Source organism: Ambystoma mexicanum, chromosome 13 (assembly GCF_040938575.1).
Source record: "Ambystoma mexicanum isolate Mex_15411 chromosome 13, UKY_AmexF1_1, whole genome shotgun sequence".
In the NCBI taxonomy this organism is placed as follows: Eukaryota; Metazoa; Chordata; class Amphibia; order Caudata; family Ambystomatidae; genus Ambystoma; species Ambystoma mexicanum.
Window position 1 is genome coordinate 728876730 of NC_090938.1, and position 18736 is coordinate 728895465.

Consider the following 18736-nt stretch of genomic DNA (forward strand, 5'->3'; position numbering starts at 1 on the left):
TTACAGTTCTGGCTCGCACCGGTTTCATTTTCCAAATGCCACTTCTTCTGAATGCAATTGGGTACATCATAAGCACACTTCATGTATGTGTCAAAGACATGCTTGTACAAGTGTCACTTTCAGGATACATGTAACTGGCCTGTTCTGTCGTTATTGGCATAGTTGACCTAATGCCAACTTGACCTACTTCCATTTGACCGCCTCTTTTTGGTTGAATTCGGCAGGTCAAATAATAGTCATGGGTGGGGTAAGGGAGCAGGTTGAGGTGGAGGGGAAATCGGGGGAGGGGGGAGAGGGGCGAGCGGGGGTCTCCCCCGCATTAGGTAAAAGAAATGCAACCAAAAGTAGGTCAAATCGGCAGTAGGTCAAGTTTTTTTAGGTCAAACAACCCAGCTCTTTTCTGTCAGTGCTTGCTTCCCCGTGGTCTCTGAGGAATGTGCAGCTCTGCGGCCTCAGTCTTGGATGTTGCTGCATTCTATCCTTGTGGTCTTTGCTGAGGATTGCCCTCGAGCACAGCTTTGTGATCACTGTTTGATAACTTTGAGTTATCGGTCTGACTTGTTCTTAGTAACTGCGTGCCTGAGGTCTGTCAGTAGGTTTTTAATGTAGAGTGGGCATATAGATGTGACCTCTTGCAGCCAGCTAGGCTGGTGCTTCTTTTGAAGGTGCCAGAGAAAGGTTCCCATCATGACAGTACGATGTATATTTGTTGGACATGCTTAGCTCCGTGGTCCTGTGTGTTTTAAGTAGGTGGTTCCATAATAGGGGTGTGTGTTTTCTTTACTCTCCTGCTTGCTAGAGATGAGCTTAACTTTCTCAGTGGGAAGGATTGAGGGGCTATCTGTGTGGCAGCAGATGTTGGGAGCATTGGACAACACACAGCAACCTACAAAACTACTGAACAGCTGTGCCCTGCACTTTAGTAGTGAGGCTGTGCCCTGTTGTGGGTGAGAGACAGAGAGAGCAGAATCTGCATAAAGGCTGGGGTAGCTTGGTGGCCAGCCTGTGCTAGCCAATGTTGCGGCCAGTGGCAGAGGGAGGTTAGAGAGAACCCGTGGGCATGTGGGTTCAGACTAGGTGATGTTCCAACAGGCGTTTTTATTTGACTCGCTTAGTTGGGGTGGTGGCGTGGCAGGGCCAAGTGTGTGTGCTTTGAGATTCATTCTTTTCGTAGGAGGATGCTATGGCACTCTGTGTGGTGCCAGATCCTGTGCTGCATGGTTCCACTGAGGTGCATAGAAAATTGCTGTATTTACTCTCTCCTCTGCAATGTGATTCTCTCTCCAACTGACACTGTTAACCACAACATCCTGATCGCACATCTCCGCGACACCCTGCGAATCACAGGTCAGGCTCTGGCGTGGTTAACCTCCTTTCTCTCCAACTGCTCATCCCAGGTCCTCAGATCCATTCTCTCGACCATAGTTCTTTCGACCTGTGGCGTTTCATCAGGGATCTAACCTATCCCCCTGGTTCTTTAAACTCTATATGGCTGCCCTGGCATGTGATTGTCACTTTCACCTCTAACTTTCAGTGTTACACGGATGAAACGCAACTATCTTTCAGGTTACCCTCAGCCTCCTCCTCCTCGCTCATTTCCGACTGTCTGCTATTCAGTCCTGGTGTGCTGCAAACAACCTCTGCCTCAACGCCAGTAAGACTGAGATTGTGCACATTGGGATCCCTGCTCCCGCTTTCCCACTTTCACTCAAGTCTGCCTCCCTTGGCCCTGCGCCCGCTCCCACCTGTGAGGCTTAAAACCTTGAGGTCATCTTTGACTCCACTCTATCCTTCTCCTCTCACATCTCTGAAATCTCTAAAAAGTCTAACTATCAGCTACACCTCCTCAGAGGTACTCTACCTTTTCTCACTTTCCCCAGCAGCTCACTGTCTCCAGAGCCCTGGTTCTCTCTAGGCTGGACTATTGCAACAGCCTCTTCCTCAACCTCCCATCTTCTGCCCTGTGCCCTCTGCAACTCATCCAGAACAGAACCGCAACTTATCCTTGGCCTCAAGCTCCAGGACCGCATCCCTCCGGTGCTGAAATCCCTTCATTGGCTCGCCTTGGCTGCAAGGATCAAGTTCAAGACCCTCTGCATTGTCCACAAGGATTTCTGGGGCCTGGGACCTACCTACCTGCAATGCTGCCCCCCTAAACACTGTCCCTCATGAGCCCGCTGCTCATCTACCTCAACCTTCTGCGAGTGACACGGTTCTCCAAGCAGAGATTTGGAGGGAGATCCTTATCCTCAGCAGGTGTGTCCCTTTGGAATGGCCTCCCTGCCACCTTCCGTCTTTAGCCTCATCTTCTTGAGTTTCAGAAACTCCTCAAGACCTTCCTTTTCTCCTCTTCCTTCTCTCTCCCTCTGCCCTGCTAACCTTGCTATCTACTCTTTAACTCTCTCCTTCCTCCCCCTAACAGCTCTGCTGACTGGCCCCCTGGTGTACCTCAGAGTCTCACTGGTCACGGACACTCCCGCCAGCCCCCTATCGCACTTGCCTCAGGGCCCTACACCCCACCCACCTTCACTGCACTGAGAATTAACCCAAATGAGTGGCTCTCTCTGCACTTACCCCAGTCTCCACCAACTGGGTGCACTTGGACCTCCCCTTTCCTGTCACTGTCTGTGCATTTGCACAATCCGAATGCACCACGCCTGAAGATCGTCTGTCTGTTCTCCCTTGTCTTCTACCCTTAATTGCACTGGTAAAACTGCAGACTCGCCGTTAGGCCTATTTGCCGTGTCTCAACTTGTTAAATGTATATACGCACTTGCTCAGCCTGTGTAGACTACTATCGTCTCAGAAATTCAAGGGCTCTGAGCGACTGTTTTTTTCCCCATGTTCCCAGCCTCCTTGAGCACTTTGAAACACTTGCCTGTGTATAGGCGCTATATGAATGAACAATACCATACCATACCAAATGTGCTATCTCTCTGGTCTGTGAATTCGCAAATGTGGTACACACTAAAATTAGATGTCTCTAGTGTTGCTGTGCTCTATGGTGTGTCTGAAATGTAAAAGTGTCGCTCAAAATACAGTCTCACTCTTAAAAAGTTCAAATGTTGCTACTTGCTGAAAGGTGCTTCTGAAAGGTGAGTTTTGCTCCAAACAATGCCTCTGCTTCTTGCTGGTTCTGTGGTGTTGCTCTGCTGCTCTGCTGCCATCTTGTGGTTAACGTTTGAACTGATTTTGCACAGACATCCTATGCACTTTATATATACAGGCTAGTTAGTATACATTAGGATAGGATATGTATAACTTCTACAAACATTTGGTCTGTTCGGTAAAAGGAGATAAAGGATTGTTATCATACTTTCAAAAACGTGTGCTTTTTGGGCTGTAGGAGTTTTGTGAACATTTAAGCAAATAATGCCAACGTTTTCAAAAACTTGTGAATGACGGGGATAACTTTTATACAAACAAGACCAGATCAATGAAAAGTTCTAGAAGTTATGTAGGAGGTTTACAAAAACACATTTATTACTTAGAATATTCTCAAAGTTAGTTAGGGATTTCAGATCACGTAATGGTAACTCAAAATATCCTCATCTTTTACCATGAATCACACATTATGCATTAAAAAAGACTGCAGAAATCCTGCAACGCGAATTCAACATTCTCAAAACATGCAGCGTTCACCACAATGTGAATACGTTTGGGTTCTTTCTCCCCCGCCCCCTTGAGTAGCCAGAGTACCTTCTCTCTTGGAGGCAATCTCACAGGATACCCTGGGAATGTCGCAGTAAATGCCGACCCATCCACTCTGGCATTTGCACTGGAACACAGTCCCATTCTGTGTGCATAGAGCCCCGTTCCGGCACACCGGCATGGAACACCAGTTGATCAGCGTCTGGGGGAGAGTGGAGGTAATAACACAGCAATCAGTCTCCTACAGGTGTCTCAACAGTAGCAGCCCGCATGTCTAGTGACAAGAAACAAGTTATATATCTTGAACCCCATTCAAATAAAAATTGGCATCCCCCAACACATCACAAACACTGGCAACAATGACCCCCCCTCTCATTTAGGCTTCAATATCACTGTGCAAGCAGGCCCTCTAATTGCTGCATCTGGGCCCATCAAACCACAGGGTCAACTGCGACTACCATGCACTCCCACCATTCAGGGGGCTCCCCCTCAAAACAAGGTGGCTGTGCTCTGGATTAAGGTCATGGGCAGGGAAATGGGGCATGAGGATCAAACCGAGGGTAAGGACTTCAGAATACAAGATGTTAATGACCTGTTCAACCCTCATTTGTGATCTACACCTGGATACATACAAAGACTTTGGCAAAGCAGAGTCCTAGATGAAGGACTTCGGACACTAGGGGAGGGGTCTCAATTGCAACTTGCAAGGGTAAATCGAAACATGGCAGTGCATCAACAAACTTCAAAGGGCAAGGGCACTAAAAAGAAGAGCTAGCCAATGGGTCCTGCAGTCACGAACCTAAAGGCCACTGCACTGGTGCCCCACAGGGTCTGCAAAAAGCAGGCCCTGCGACCTTATACCCCATATGGCCAACAAGAGTGGAGGCTTGGGAGGTGTTTTTGCTGCCGTTGTACCTGCACCCAGAATTCAAGTCAGCGGCATCTACTCAGGTGTCTCTCATCATCAGCCCTGCACGCTTTGCATGCCCTTAAGGTCACCCGTTGCTACATCCCCCAGCTTCCGGTCCCAATCATCCACACGTATATAGAGAAGTGGGTATTTTAATGGTGGCAGAAAAAAGGCCAGCTGTGGCATCACTGTTAACCCACCCATAGTGGTGGGGCAACGTGATGTGTTTGGTTTGTGGGGGAGTTAAGCGTACATAGTATACATGGCAGGTATCTGTCTGTAAAAACCTTTTTAAAAACATAATTTCCTTGCCTGGTGTTATTTATGAAAAAAAGCAGCAAACTCATCCCAAGCCATGAATAGCTCGTCTAATGGCGTGTAAACCTAGCTCTAGCCAGATGCCTCCTCTACCCATAAAGGCTTCGCTGTGGTGCTGCTCCTCGGTTTCTCAGCAGGTTCAGCTAGTTCTTGTTCTTTGACCTTGGCCTGGTTTCTCTTAAGGACTTTCCCTGTCTTTGCTTGCATTGCTGTTCATGACCTCGGCCTAGCTCCTGGTATTTCTTAAGGACTGTCCCTGTCTTTGCTTGCATTGCTGTTCATGACATAGGTCTAGTTCTTGGCCTTTCTTAAAGACTGTCCCTGTCTTTGCTTGCACTGCTGTTCATGATCGCGGCCTAGATCCTGGTATTTCTTACTGACTGTCCCTGTCTTTGCTTGCATTGCTGTTCATGACATCGGCCTAGATCCTGGTATTTCTTACTGACTGCCCCTGTGATCGCTTGCATTGCTGTTCATGACCTCGGTCTAGCTCCTGGTATTTCTTACTGACTGTCCCTGTTTTTGCTTGCACTGCTGTTCATGACCTCGGCCTAGCTCCTGGTATCTGTTAAGGACTTTCCCTGTGATCGCTTGCATTGCTGTTCATGACCTCGGTCTAGCTCCTGGTATTTCCTACTGACTGTCCTTGTCTTTGCTTGCATTGCTGTTCATGACATTGGTCTAGTTCTTGGCCTTTCTTAAAGACTGTCCTTGTCTTTGGCTGCACTGCTGTTCATGATCCTTGACTATCTGGGTGTCATGTATACTAATTATGCGGGTGACACCCAGATACTCATTCCTATCTCTGGCGATTATGAAACTGATAGCAAAACCCTAAATGAAATATACGCAGTAATACAAGCGTGGATGGCACACCATGGACTTTGTCTCAATGACGAAAAAACGGAGTTGATTATCCTTGGTACTCACGCTAAACTAAAAAAACTAAATACTGCTTTCAAATCGTTCACTATTGATGGTAACCCCATCCCTGTCTCTAATAATACTAAAACCCTTGGTATCTACCTCGATGCCACATTATCCTTCACCAAACAAACCAATGCAGTAGCGTCTTCAGCTGCTTGCACATGTAAACTTATTACCGCATGTAGGCCGTTTATCTCCACTCCCAACTGCATTACTCTTGCTAGAACGTTAGTCTTGTCCAAAGTAGATTTTTGTAATGCCCTCTGCTTAGGCACTAGCCGAAAAAATATTCACAAACTACAAGTAACTCAAAATAACGCCATTAGGGCAGCCCTCAACATCCCTAAGAAGTTGCATATCTCTGAGACTAGACGTAATCTGCATTGGCTCCCAATAGAGCACAGAATATCCCTCAAAGTTCTTGCCCTTACCCACAAAGCCAGGGCTAACCTAGCACCATCCTACATCTCTAACCAACTTATCCCACACACATCTACAAGACCACTTAGAACAGCTCGAGTTAACACTATGACTATACCAAGATTCAAACTCCATAACTTGGGAGGAGTTAGTTTCCCTGTACAAGCCTCAAAGCTATGGAACACACTACCTGTTCCAATCAGGTCTGTAATCTCCTTCAACCTATTTAAACGCAACACCAAACGTTGGCTTCATGATCTGGACACATTGACAGCTTAAAATCCTAGAGCTTAGATTTACTGCCTACCCACTGTACATATTGTAAATAATATTACTATCTGTCTCACCTTCGGCCCACCGCTTTAATTGCAACATGTATGCTTGTACCTGTAAAACCAATGTATGTATTTATTTGTAACCGCAAATATTGTAACTGTTGCCTACTGCTTGATAATGTAACTGTACTCTTATGTAACATGATCAAAAAACATACGCGCCTGTATGCCCCCTGGGCCTGGTTGCGCTTTATAAATAAACCAAATACAAATACAAATACAAATGATCGCGGCCTGGATCCTGGTATTTCTTACTGACTGTCCCTGTCTTTGCTTGCATTGCTGTTCATGACATCGGTCTAGCTCCTGGTATTTCTTACTGACTGTCCCTGTCTTTGCTTGCATTGCTGTTCATGACATCGGTCTAGTTCTTGGCCTTTCTTAAAGACTGTCCCTGTCTTTGCTTGCACTGCTGTTCATGATCGCGGCCTAGATCCTGGTATTTCATACTGACTGTCCCTGTCTTTGCTTGCATTGCTGTTCATGACATCGGTCTAGCTCCTGGTATTTCTTAAGGACTGTCCCTGTCTTTGCTTGCACTGCTGTTCATAACCTCAGCCTAGCTCCTGGTGTTTCTTTCTGACTGTCCCTGTTTTTGCTTGCACTGCTGTTCATGACCTCGGCCTAGCTCCTGGTATTTCTTATGGACTGCCCCTGTCGTTGCTTGCATTGCTGTTCATGACCACTGCCTAGCTCCTGGTATTTCTTACTGTCCGTCCCTGTCTTTGCTTGCATTGCTGTTCATGACCTCGGGTTAGCTCCTGGTATCTCTGTATTGACTGGCCCTGTCTTGGCTTGCACTGCTGTGCATGACCTCCGCCTAGCTCCTGGTATTTCTTACTGACTGTCCCTATCTTTACTTGCTTTGCTGTTCATGACATTGGTCTAGCTCCTGGCTTTTCTTAAAGACTGTCCCTGTCTTTGCTTGCACTGCTGTTCATGATCGCGGCCTAGATCCTGGTATTTCTTACTGACTGTCCCTGTCTTTGCTTGTATTGCTGTTCATGACCCCGGCATAGCTCCTGGTATTTCTTTAGGACTGACCCTATCTTTGTTTGCATTGCTGTTCATGTCCTCGGCCTAGCTCCTGGTGTTTCTTTATGATTGTCCCTGTTTTTGCTTGTATTGCTGTTCATGACCCCGGCCTAGCTCCTGGTATTCCTTACTGTCTGTCCATATCTTTGCTTGCTTTGCTGTTCATGACTTTAGCCTAGCTCTTGGTATTTCTTACTGACTGTCCCTGTTTTTGCTTGCACTGCGGTTCATGACCTCGGCTTAGCTCTTGTTATTTCTTACTGACTGTCTCTGTCTTTTCATACATTGCTGTTCATGATCTCTGCCCAGCTCGCAGTATTTCTTAAGGACTGTCCCTGTGATTGCTTTCTTTATATTTAATGTCCTTAGTCTACCTCTTGGTATTTCTTATAGACTGTCCCTGACGTGTGTTGTCTCTATCCCCCCATCTGGTTTTTACCAGTCCTTGAATTGCCCTTTGCCCCTACCTCCCCTATTTGCTCTGTCCTTGGCCTGCTCTTGTTTATCTGGTCCTCCTGTGCCAGGTGGTCCATCATTAACTTTGTTCCCATGCAAGGGGCTCATCCTGTATCTTCTTTCTTCCCTGTGCTGCTCCACCTGCTTCTGAACAGTTTTGCTCATTCGTCAGAACAGTAGCTTTCATATGCAGCACCTTTTTCCAGTACACAGCAATTTATTTTGTATGGGGCCTCAGTTCTTATATATTTCAGAGTGGTCTTCCCTTATGGGACCCATGGGCTCACCTAATTTGTTTTTTTAATTGTTTTATTTTTTTTATTATTAGGCTTTATTTGGTTTGTGAATTACAAACCTTTTACTTATGTTTAATTTTCCAAAATGTCCAAACATGTCAGAACACTTACAATTGAAAATACAACACCATACAATATTTACATGTTGATTGCTATTGTCCATCAGTTCAGTTCACTCTTGTTCATTAATTAACTCGAAAATGGTTTGCAAGAAGTGCACTAGTGCTATTGAAGTGTGTCTGCTCTGACCTCTGAGCAGCATTAGCCACCAGTCTTCTGCCGTTTTGCACAGGTAGCTGGAAGTGATCTCTGTCAAGAGTCGCGTTCTAATAGTTGCAACTTTAGGACAATCAATGGCCAAATGTTTTAATGATTCTTTTATTTCTGGTGTGTGACATAGTCTACATAGTGCTATTGTTGTCAACTTTGTGCTTATTATGTCACCCGTAGGAAATAAGTTCAGTCGAAACCTTAGTACTTGGTCTCGAAAGTGTGCATTTGGAGAAAGGGCTAGGTATTTTGGTATTGTGTTCAATTTTCGGCTCTCCTCAAAGGGTCTTCCATACCGAGAACGTTTCTGTCTCTCTTGTTGTTTAGTGATCCAATCTCTGATATAAAGTTTCCGTTTGACTTTATCCGAGTTTGTGCATAATAATTTATGTATTTCATTCAGATCTTTAAGAATTTCTTGCCATATGTTTTGCCATTCTCCGAGTGTCTGATCATGGTTGTTGATCAAGGCCTCATTTATGATTTTCAAGCCACTTTTGGTCGGTGGGTCTATGCACTTGCGATACAAGGTTAGCGATTTCCATGTTATAATCGCCTGACGTGATGGCAGCCCCAATTCCATCCGTAGTGCTTGGATTGGTAGTCCAGACAGTAAGCGTAAAACTCGCTTCTAAAAAGTACCTTCCAAGATCGTCCAGTTCTGTTTTTTGAAGGTGAAAGCTGTTTCTGCTCCATATGTTAAGATTGGGCTGACTTTTAATCAATAGAAATTTATCAAGGGCATCATAGAGAATTCACAGTAGCGTTTCAAAAGGATTTGACCTTGACTTGCCAGGTTTGTTGCCTTTGCTTTTAAAGTGTCAACTCTTGGTATATACTCTTGTATTGACACATATTCCTAGGTATGTAAGCGCAGTTTCTTGTGGTATCTTTTCTCCGTTGATCGTCCAAGAGTTAACATGTTTCCTGGATTTCTTTGATCTTTCTCCAAATATCATAACTCTTGATTTTGTTGAGTTAGTTTTCAGCCCATTTGTTTGAACATGTGTGGGAAATGCATTCAGTTGACAACCCTATTGGCGTTTGATCTATAAGCACAATGTCATCTGCGTACAATGGATGACTTATTGTGGACGCTACGATTTTTGGTGGAAAATGTCTGATGTCACCGAATGCATGTTCTATATCGGCAATAAACAAGTTGAACAACTCGGCCGCCAAGGGACAACCTTGTTTTAGCCCCTTATTTGTCGCTATCATTTCAGTCAGAATCCCTTGTTGACTTACACAGATCTGAATCGAGGTGTCTGAGTATAGTTGTTCTATTATTTGGTGAATTGATGGTAGGCATGTCCATGTTTTCAACTTGTGCCTACGTTTTTGCCGATCTACGAGATCAAAGGCTTCGGTTAGGTCAATGAATGCAACATAGATCCTTTTCCCTTTGTTGCGTTGTGTTTGCGCCTTCAAGATGTTCAATAAAAAGAGGTTTAGGCTAGTTCCTATGCCCTTTACAAACCCACTTGGCCAGATGTATCGATGATTCATTGTAATACTCCATAAATTCAAGGCTTTGCGCACAAAAGAAGCAAATATGTTCCCCACCACATCCAATAATGCGATAATTAGATGCTATCGTTCTAAGTCCCTTTTTAAAGATCGGGACGATAATTTGTTTTTTCCAGGATTGTGGAATTTCTTCTTTTTTTAATATTGCTGAAAAATATGATGTTAAAATTGTGGACCATTGTTCTATGTTGTTTTTTAACAGGCTATTGTTACGTTCACCTGATATCCTCAGGGGCGTCTGGAAGGTGCTGATATCTGGAACCCTGGATGCGTAATTGCCCAGTGCTGAATAATGAATCTGCAATTACAGAAGGGAGGATTTTTGATAACTGTCTCTAATGGGTGAATCTCCAACCTCTCTCTGACCAATTCCCTTCCCACTGGGTTCTTTTCTCACTTTAGTTATTTGTAGGGTGAGCTCTCCGTCCTGCGTTTCTTGTACAGGGGCACTTGACGTTTGTTGGCGAGCTGCCCGAGCTGCTTCACTGGTGCAGTATGCCTTCCTTGGGCCCAGGCCTGCTGTGACCCCGAATCTGCTGGTAGGCAGGTAGGTTTGTTAATTGTAAGTCTTTGTTCTGTTTATGGTGGGAATTTGTTAATGTCTTTATCTCCTTCTTTTCAGGTGCGAAGGTCTTGATGCTGGCATGCCGGATGGAGAGGCACGCTTCTAGGTAAGAGAAAGCGCGAAGCACAGCGCCTTTATTGTCTTTTAAAGCTAACTTATGTTTTCTTCTTCTTCTCCTCACAGGCCACTTTGGTGCTGCGAGTGGATGAGAGAGCGATGAAAAACAGTCCCCCGGAATCCGTTATGGTAAGTACAGCGCTTTGCAGTGTTTAATATTGAAAGCGAACTTGAATATGTCTCTTTTCCTTTGCAGATGTGGTGCTCCGGGTGGAAGCGTGGCATAGCGCAATGGAATTCAGGTAAGACTGATGGAATTCGATGTTTTGGAAGCGCACGTTCTAATATTGTTTTTCCCTTTCTCGTTGTTGAAGGTCGTAATGTTCGAGCAGCAGCGGTGGTAGCGGTTCGCCGGAAGTCCTTAAGCTAGTAGTCACAGGTGAGTGATGTTTCTTCTTCTCTCGGTTTCGAGAGATTTCAGCCCAGTTGAGATGCTGAGTGCTGGATGGTGTTTTCTCAGGTATGACAGAATAATCTTGTTCTTGTTCTTGCAGGATTACAGGAAGATGCTGAAGACCAGGAGCTGGACACGGTGAGCGCCATGCTGCTGGTTGCAGAATAACACGAAGCGTGTTCTGCAGTCAGGGTGTGCTTTATATAGCCCAGGTAAAGTAGTACCAGGGAAAATAGTTCCAGGCCTGCCACACCCAAAACACTAGACCGCATGGCTTGGTTCTTAGAACTAGACTGTGTGGGTGCTTCCATGTTGGATTTAAAGGCCCATGTACATAAATGGGAACTAATTTGAACAGCCCTTCCTTCCTAGATATGAGCCTGGCGCCAAAGGCGCCAGGACTGGCTCCAGGAGTACCTTTTGCAGTGGTTTTAAGGCCCTCAGGGTTCTGGTGGGAGCCTGCTTGTGGCACAACTTGTGCCCCCTTTGTTAAGCCATCTGGGCCTGCTGCTCAAGAATTGTTTAGTTTGTTTATTGCTTCTTTCACGCTTGTATGATCAATGTTTAGCTGTTCCCAATCACCACCTAATTCTTTTGTGAAGTGTTATTGTTTTGTTTGATCAAAGTATTTCGAATAGTGTGTAATCCATACAGATAGAGGAATTTGATTTATTTGCAAGGCATTTTGCGGGTTATCCAAGTTGTGGATCAATTACCATATCTCTGCCGTGTTTTTTTTTATTGACAAGATTTAGCATTTGTTCTGCATCTTTTAGAATTAGAGTTCTCATGTGAGCTTTCCTCCAATTTCGATATTTGTGTCTAATTTTTTTTTTCTCCAGGACTCTTCTCTGTGGTGTATCTAGTTATTTTATAGCTCGTATGTCGTCCTTCACTTTTCTTTTTTGTTTAACAATTGTCTGATAATAATGATGCGTGTGCTGATGTTTTAACTTAGTTGAATTGTCTTTTTTATTTTCGAAGATCTGCAATAATACTGTGAACTCTGATAAATCCACTTCTCTCAAAGGCAGTCTAGTTGAAATAGTTTTTTCCAATTCCGTTTGGAAGTTTGTCAGTTTTGTCGCAGAAATTCGCAGTCTATTTCTGCCTGGGTTCACATCCAACTCTGTATTGTTAGCGCTCACCAATCGTTTGGTTTGTGGAGACCAGGTCATCAGTAGTAGCTTATGATCACTTTTTAATGTTTTAATCACCTTGAGTGTTATTTGGTGCTGTAAGATGTTTGCCGATATGCATATGTGATCAAGTATTCTTCTACTTTTAGTCCTCACCAAGTTACAGAACCTGGTATGTCATTATTCTGATTATCAGTAAGAATCGTTAAATTTAGTTGACTCAATGTTCTTCTCCAGTCTATTCTTCACATCCCAGCTGTTGTTGCCTTCGGTGGGTTATCGTCCGTTTCATAGCCTTCCTTATTCCAGCATATTGAATTTAAGTCCCCACAGATGACAATGTGGGGGTTCAACCATTTTTCTCTGACTTTATCCACTTGAGTTGCTATTAGTTCTGGGAATTTCTTAATATCTAGTATTGCCGGATTCCAGTATACGTAAAAAATTATTAGGGTAATTGTGTTGTGTGGTTCACTCTCGACCAATGTGCCAGCTACACATTGAATAGGAGAGTTTATGTTGGTCGTATATAAGAACTCAAACTTCAATGTGTTTTTAATTGCAATTAGCAACCCAGCTGAAGGTCTTCCGCGTGGTCCTTTAATAGCCAGATTTAAGAATACAGAGTATCCATTCATCATTGGAGTAGTCTATAGCCAGATTTCTTGTATGCAGACTATGGGCCTCATTACGAGTTTGGAGGCAACCATGCCCTTAATATGGGCATGGCTGCCTCCGAACTCGGGTCCGGGTACCCTGAATGGGGAATTACCAGGCCATTCAACCTAGGAGGGCCGGGTATTTCCACATTCAGGGAAGCCGGACCCGGACCATCCCCATTCGCATTTGAGCCCCCATAGGGCTCAATGGGAATGGGGATGATGCTAACAACGGGCCCGTTACTAACGGGCCCATTCTTAGCATGCTGGTCAGCTCGCGGGACCCGCAAAGGACATCTGGTCTGACCAGACGTCCAGAGCAGGTCCCGCGAGGGAACCTCGTAATGAGGCGGAATGGGTTTAATAGCACCGGCACCTTTACCGGCGCCGTTAAACCCATCCTGCCTGGGTCGTAATGAGGCCCTATATCTTGAGTTAGATTACTTATTGCAGTAGCGTCCGTCAAGTGTAGAAACCCATGTGAATTCCAACTTGCTAACGTTAGACCTTTGTTGTTTGTTGGCTTTGGGGTCTATGCGTTGTTCATTTTTGTCGCAAACATACTAGCAAGCCATTTCCAATTTTCTGCAGTCCCTAATTCGGGTATTTCAACTTGACAGGTCTCCTACTTGTTCTCCATCTGTGGATTAGCTCTAACATTTTGCTGTTGTGTGTGGTGTCTTGGTTGCGACCGGTCATATGCAATTTTTTGTTGCTTAAATTCTTTTTTTGAATGAACTGTTGGCAAATTTATGGTTGATTTCCGTTATCGATTCTCGAGTGGAATTATTTATCTCTGTCAGATCAAATCCCATTGGACGCAACCTTGGTGCTTCCTTTAGTAGGATTTGTTTAATCATTATGCTGTCTAAGTGAATAATGATTTTGTCCTGTCGGTCCTCATGTACGAATTCAACCATCTTAAGATCCTTGGTTGTTAAGGCTCTTAAGGCAGGCAGATGGTGGAATAACCGGATGACGTTGGATCTGTTTAAAATGAGGCCATTGTCTTCTTTGTCAATATGTTCCACTAGTATTAGAGCTGTGGAATCACTTTGGTTCGAAATAGGTTTGAAATTAGATTCATTGTTTATTCTTCTCGATTGCTCATTTTGGGTTTCCCTTCATTTGATTGTTCTTAGTGGAGATATTATGTAATTGTATTTTATTGTTCCACTTATTTTCGATTGGTGTGCCACTTGTTTAGTTTTTACTATTTTCTGTGGCAAATCTTTCAACTGATTCTCCTTTTGCTCAACTATTAAATGTGAGTCAACTTCTTCCTGGACTCTCGTCAGTATCTTTGGATAAGAAATTTGATCTTGCTGTTCTTTTTCATATAGTTGCTTATCTTGTTGTGTCCGTTCCACTTTGCTTTGTTCTCCATATGCAGCACTATTCAGTGTTAGGCGCCGAATTCCAGTCGGACCTTGTGGTCATTTTGTCAGCGAGGTCTTTGTATTTCACCAATTTCCTCTTCCGAATCAGAAGATTGAGGTACACAAGACGAGTCTTGATTGCTTTCTTCTTCTGAATCATGCTCGTCTGATGTAGATATCGAGCATGTCGATATGCCCATCAAATCAATTGATGGATTTCTCTGCCGTGCCAAGGATTGATCAGGCTCTTTCAATGCTTGGGTCGCATCCGTATGCAACAGCTTGTTGATTAAGATTTTGATTGTGATTCTAAATTTGGTACTGTTATATTCTTGATAAATGACTTGCTTTGATTTGATTTAGAATGTGTTGTTGGTAATTGATTTTTAGTTTTTTTTCCCCTTGGTTTGCTTTTCCTCTTGTTTTTTTGGGTGGTTGCACTTTCTCCCTACCAACCATTGTCTGTTTCGCTGTTGCTCTCAAATTGTCTTCACTATTGTTTTGTAATGGTTTGTTAAAGATGGGGCATGTCTTAATTTGTTCTGTCGTTGTATCTTTCAGTATGTATTCTCTCTCCACAGGGACTTGTACTGATACTCCAGTATCACTGGTTTGATTTATTGTCTGTTCAGTGTTCTTCATAAGCGCACAGCTTAGGATATCAGGGTGTTCATTTGCGAAGAACTTGTAGCTTGAATGTTGATATCCGTTTGTGTTTCTATTACTGAAACTTGTTTTTCAAGCCATTAGCAATTTGTAGTTCTTGTACTTCATAAGTACGTGATTGTCTGCAAGCTTGTTTCTGTTAAATGATTGGATCTAAAATTGAGTGTAAGAGGGAGGCTACTTTTGCTTCACTTGTGTCCATGTTTTGTTGGACTCCACTTATAAAACCCTCTACATGGATCATTTTGGAGTGTAACATTGCCAGCATAGTTGTTTGATCTTTCTGATTTTCCCCAATTTGTTCCTAAAGTTTCATAAACGGTGAAAGTATTGCAGTCAGTGTAGAAACTAAAATGAACTTGCGGTTGTTTATGTTGTCATGTACATTTGCCTCTTTCTCCGTTGTTGAGGTTATCTCTGTTTGCGTTGTTACAGGGATCATATCTCTTTCTCATCCTTTACATATATCCTGTTGGTCACTTGCGTGTTGTTTGGATAGTTTGTAGTTGTTTCCTTTCACTGCAGAACTGTTTCTACTAGTAACTTGTGGCATACATTTTGGAGCTAGCCATTTCCACTTGTCACTGCTGAGGTTATTAGTTTTGTTCAACTGCTCTAAATCAGCGTTTAATACACCACTTTTTAGCGTGACCTCCCTCTCCACTAGTATGGATGTATCTAGCATTATTTGGTCAGAAATCTCTGGTGTAGAGCAATGAGATTGTTTTGTCAAACTACTAGCTGGTGTTTCTCTTTCTTCTCTTGTGGATTGGAATTCAGTTGTATAGTGGAAGGCACACCCGCCAGCGTTGTTATTTGGTTTTAAACTCATTGGTCTCCACTCTTTTCTGATATTTGCCCGTTTTGCAGAAAAGTTGGCTGCTCTTTGTTCGTGTAATGTTATGTCCAACTTCCTTTTTAAGTCCTTAGTTAATTTTATTGGCATTCTCTGTTTTCCAAATCATTTGTCTTGACTGCTTTATTATTGAGAACTGTGGGCGTTGTAAACAAACTGCGTGCAAGAGGGAATTGATTCCCTGGTTGATGTTCATCGGGTGTCCCACAGGCGGGGTCGGGCTGATTTCCTCTGTATTGACATTCTCTTCAGATCCACCCGTCAACCCGCTCGCGTCGGCTAAACTTTGTTGATTTCCTGCTAGGCGTCCGTCGGGTGTCCCGCAGGCGGGATCAGGCGTACTGATTTTCTCTTCACCAGCATTCTCATCAGCCCCACCCACCAACCCGCACACCACTGGTTCACTATGAAGTGCTCTAGCACTCCTGTCTGGTGCGCACGGTCGCAGCTCACTCCCTCTCTCCACGGAAACATCATCCTCCCGTCCATCTTCCACGCTTTCCACGATTTCTACGATCTCACAATCGCAGTCACCACTATTGCAACCTGTCTCATACGGTAAGTGGGATCGATCTAGACTGTAACTGTGAATTTTGTGGTCTTGGGTATGGTCCAAGTTTGTTTGTTCCATTTCTTCCAATTGTCCCGGTTGTTGGTTTGTACAGTTATCATTTCGTTTTTGAACCATGTCAGTTGCAAATGGATCTCCAATTATCTCACCCCTGAATTTATATCCAGATATTGTTCTTGTCAGGGGAGACTGTTCATGTTGCGATTCCGGCAATTGTTTAATGTTAATATGAGATGCTGTACGTGCTATAATGTCTACTTCCACATGGAAGCTAGGTTGATGGTGTGAAGCACATAGCATTGTGAGATCGGATTGTAGTTGTTGTTGTTCCGTGATGTCCTGATCCGCATCTGTCCTGGCGTTTGTTTAGCACAAGTCACATTTTTATTAGATTTGGTAGGTCTCATGTCAAACACTGCATTAAGGTCTGCACTGTATTCTGTAAACTCAAAGTTATTGGCCATGCCTTTGTTGGTGGTGTTAGGTGAGAGTATTGATGACAAAATTCCAGTATGATTTTGCTTACCTTCTACCTTCTACTGTTCTGCTGGACTGCAGGACTGCCACTCGTCGCCACTCCGCGCCGCTCCGCCTGTGAAAGGCGTTTTTGTAACAAAGGCAGTATAGGCAGTGAAAATGGTGAAAAGACTAACAGCACCACTCCAAACACCAAGTCAGTCCAAAAGCACCCTGCAGGACTGCCACTCGTCGCCACTCCACCTAATTCAAAGCAGTCTACCTCATATAGGTCATGAGTCACCCCTTAATTCCAAAGAAGATCTTCATATGGAGCCTCAGACCACAGCCACTACAGATTGGCATCCCTCATATGAACTCAGAGGCTCCACCAAATAAAGAGTGGCACCCCGCAAAAGACTCCCCTGTATGGACCCTCAGTCCCACTTTAGCTCCTTGAGTAGACGGCAGGCCATAGTTGGTACAACATGCCCTTCTTCCTATTGGCCTTAGTTTCCTACCTCCTACATAGCAGTCTCCATCGTGTGCGGCCTCAGTCCCTACCTTCTACATAGGAGATCCCTCATATGGGCCCTCAATCCCTACACATCCTCATATGGGTACTCAGTCCCACTCAGCAGTCTCACTCATTAGGGCATTGAGCCCCAACTCCCTACGTAGTAGTCTCCATCATGTGGGAACTGATTCCCCACATAGCAGTCTCCCTCATATGGGCCATCAATCCCTACACCTCCTCATATGGTCACTCAGTCCCTACCTCCTATACAGCAGTCTCGCTCATATGTACACTCAGCCCCTACACCTGATACAAAGCAGTCCCCTTCACATGAACCCTCAGTCTCCCTGATGTCAGCCCTCAGTCTCTAGCTCCTGCATAGCAGTCTCCCTCATGTGGTCCCTTAGTCCGTACCTCCTACGTAGCTGTCTCCCGCATGTGAGCCCTCAGTCACGACCTGATTCAGAGCGATATCCCTTATTCGAGGTGTCAGTCTCCACCTGGTCAAGAGTGGTCACTGTCAGAAGGGTCCCCAAACTCTCACCTCTCTGTGACAGTTTTTAAACCAAATACAATGAAGATTTTTGACTTGATTATTAAAGGGTCCATAAGGTGCACCGTGGGACATCCTACGTCAATGTGTGAATATTGATTAAGGCACCCATGCTAAAATCAGCTTTGAATTGTGCCCCGTATGTCTGCCATATGTGACATCAATGCTGCCCCATTTCGGGCGTGAGATCACAGGACAAATTGCCTGGACATCAAGATCAAGCTCACATATGACCACGTTAACATTCACATCAACCAACTTCTTCAAGGACAGGTTGATAAGCGAAGCAGGCATGGGTGCTGTGTCCAAGGCCATTGTATTTGTGATCATTTGGACTCTACCAATGGATGACCAAAAACGCAGACAGCATGAACAGGTTTAAGTCAAGGATGGCACTCCTGGTTTATTGACAATCTTGCATTTATTATTACCAATCATTCTTCGATCCATTGGTACCCGATGATACATTCCTAGGTGTTACTTTCAGTTCATTTCATTGGGGGAATGGCACTTGTTAGAGTGTTAGCATGAACATTAAGAAAGATTATCCAAGTGTGATGTACGTTCCAGAGGGCCTATACCCACAATTCAAGGCCACTAGGAAAGTAACTGAGCCAACCAGGAGCAGTGGAGCTTGGAACCCTTTCAGATGACAGTGTCTGGGAAGTAGCAGAGACCTGGCTGAAGATGCCATGCAGAATGAGAAGACCAATCTC

General features: G+C 44.3%; 1 protein-coding gene across 1 annotated transcript in view; it reads right to left on the reverse strand.

Annotated features, from left to right (window-relative positions):
* The window catches only part of LOC138521830 (neurogenic locus notch homolog protein 1-like), a 478650-nt gene that overhangs the window by 147948 nt on the left and 311966 nt on the right, over positions 1-18736 (reverse strand). The window contains exon 20 of the mRNA XM_069634949.1: positions 3700-3853. Within this exon, the coding sequence (XP_069491050.1) occupies positions 3700-3853 (154 nt within the window). The remainder of the gene's footprint in view (positions 1-3699; positions 3854-18736) is intronic.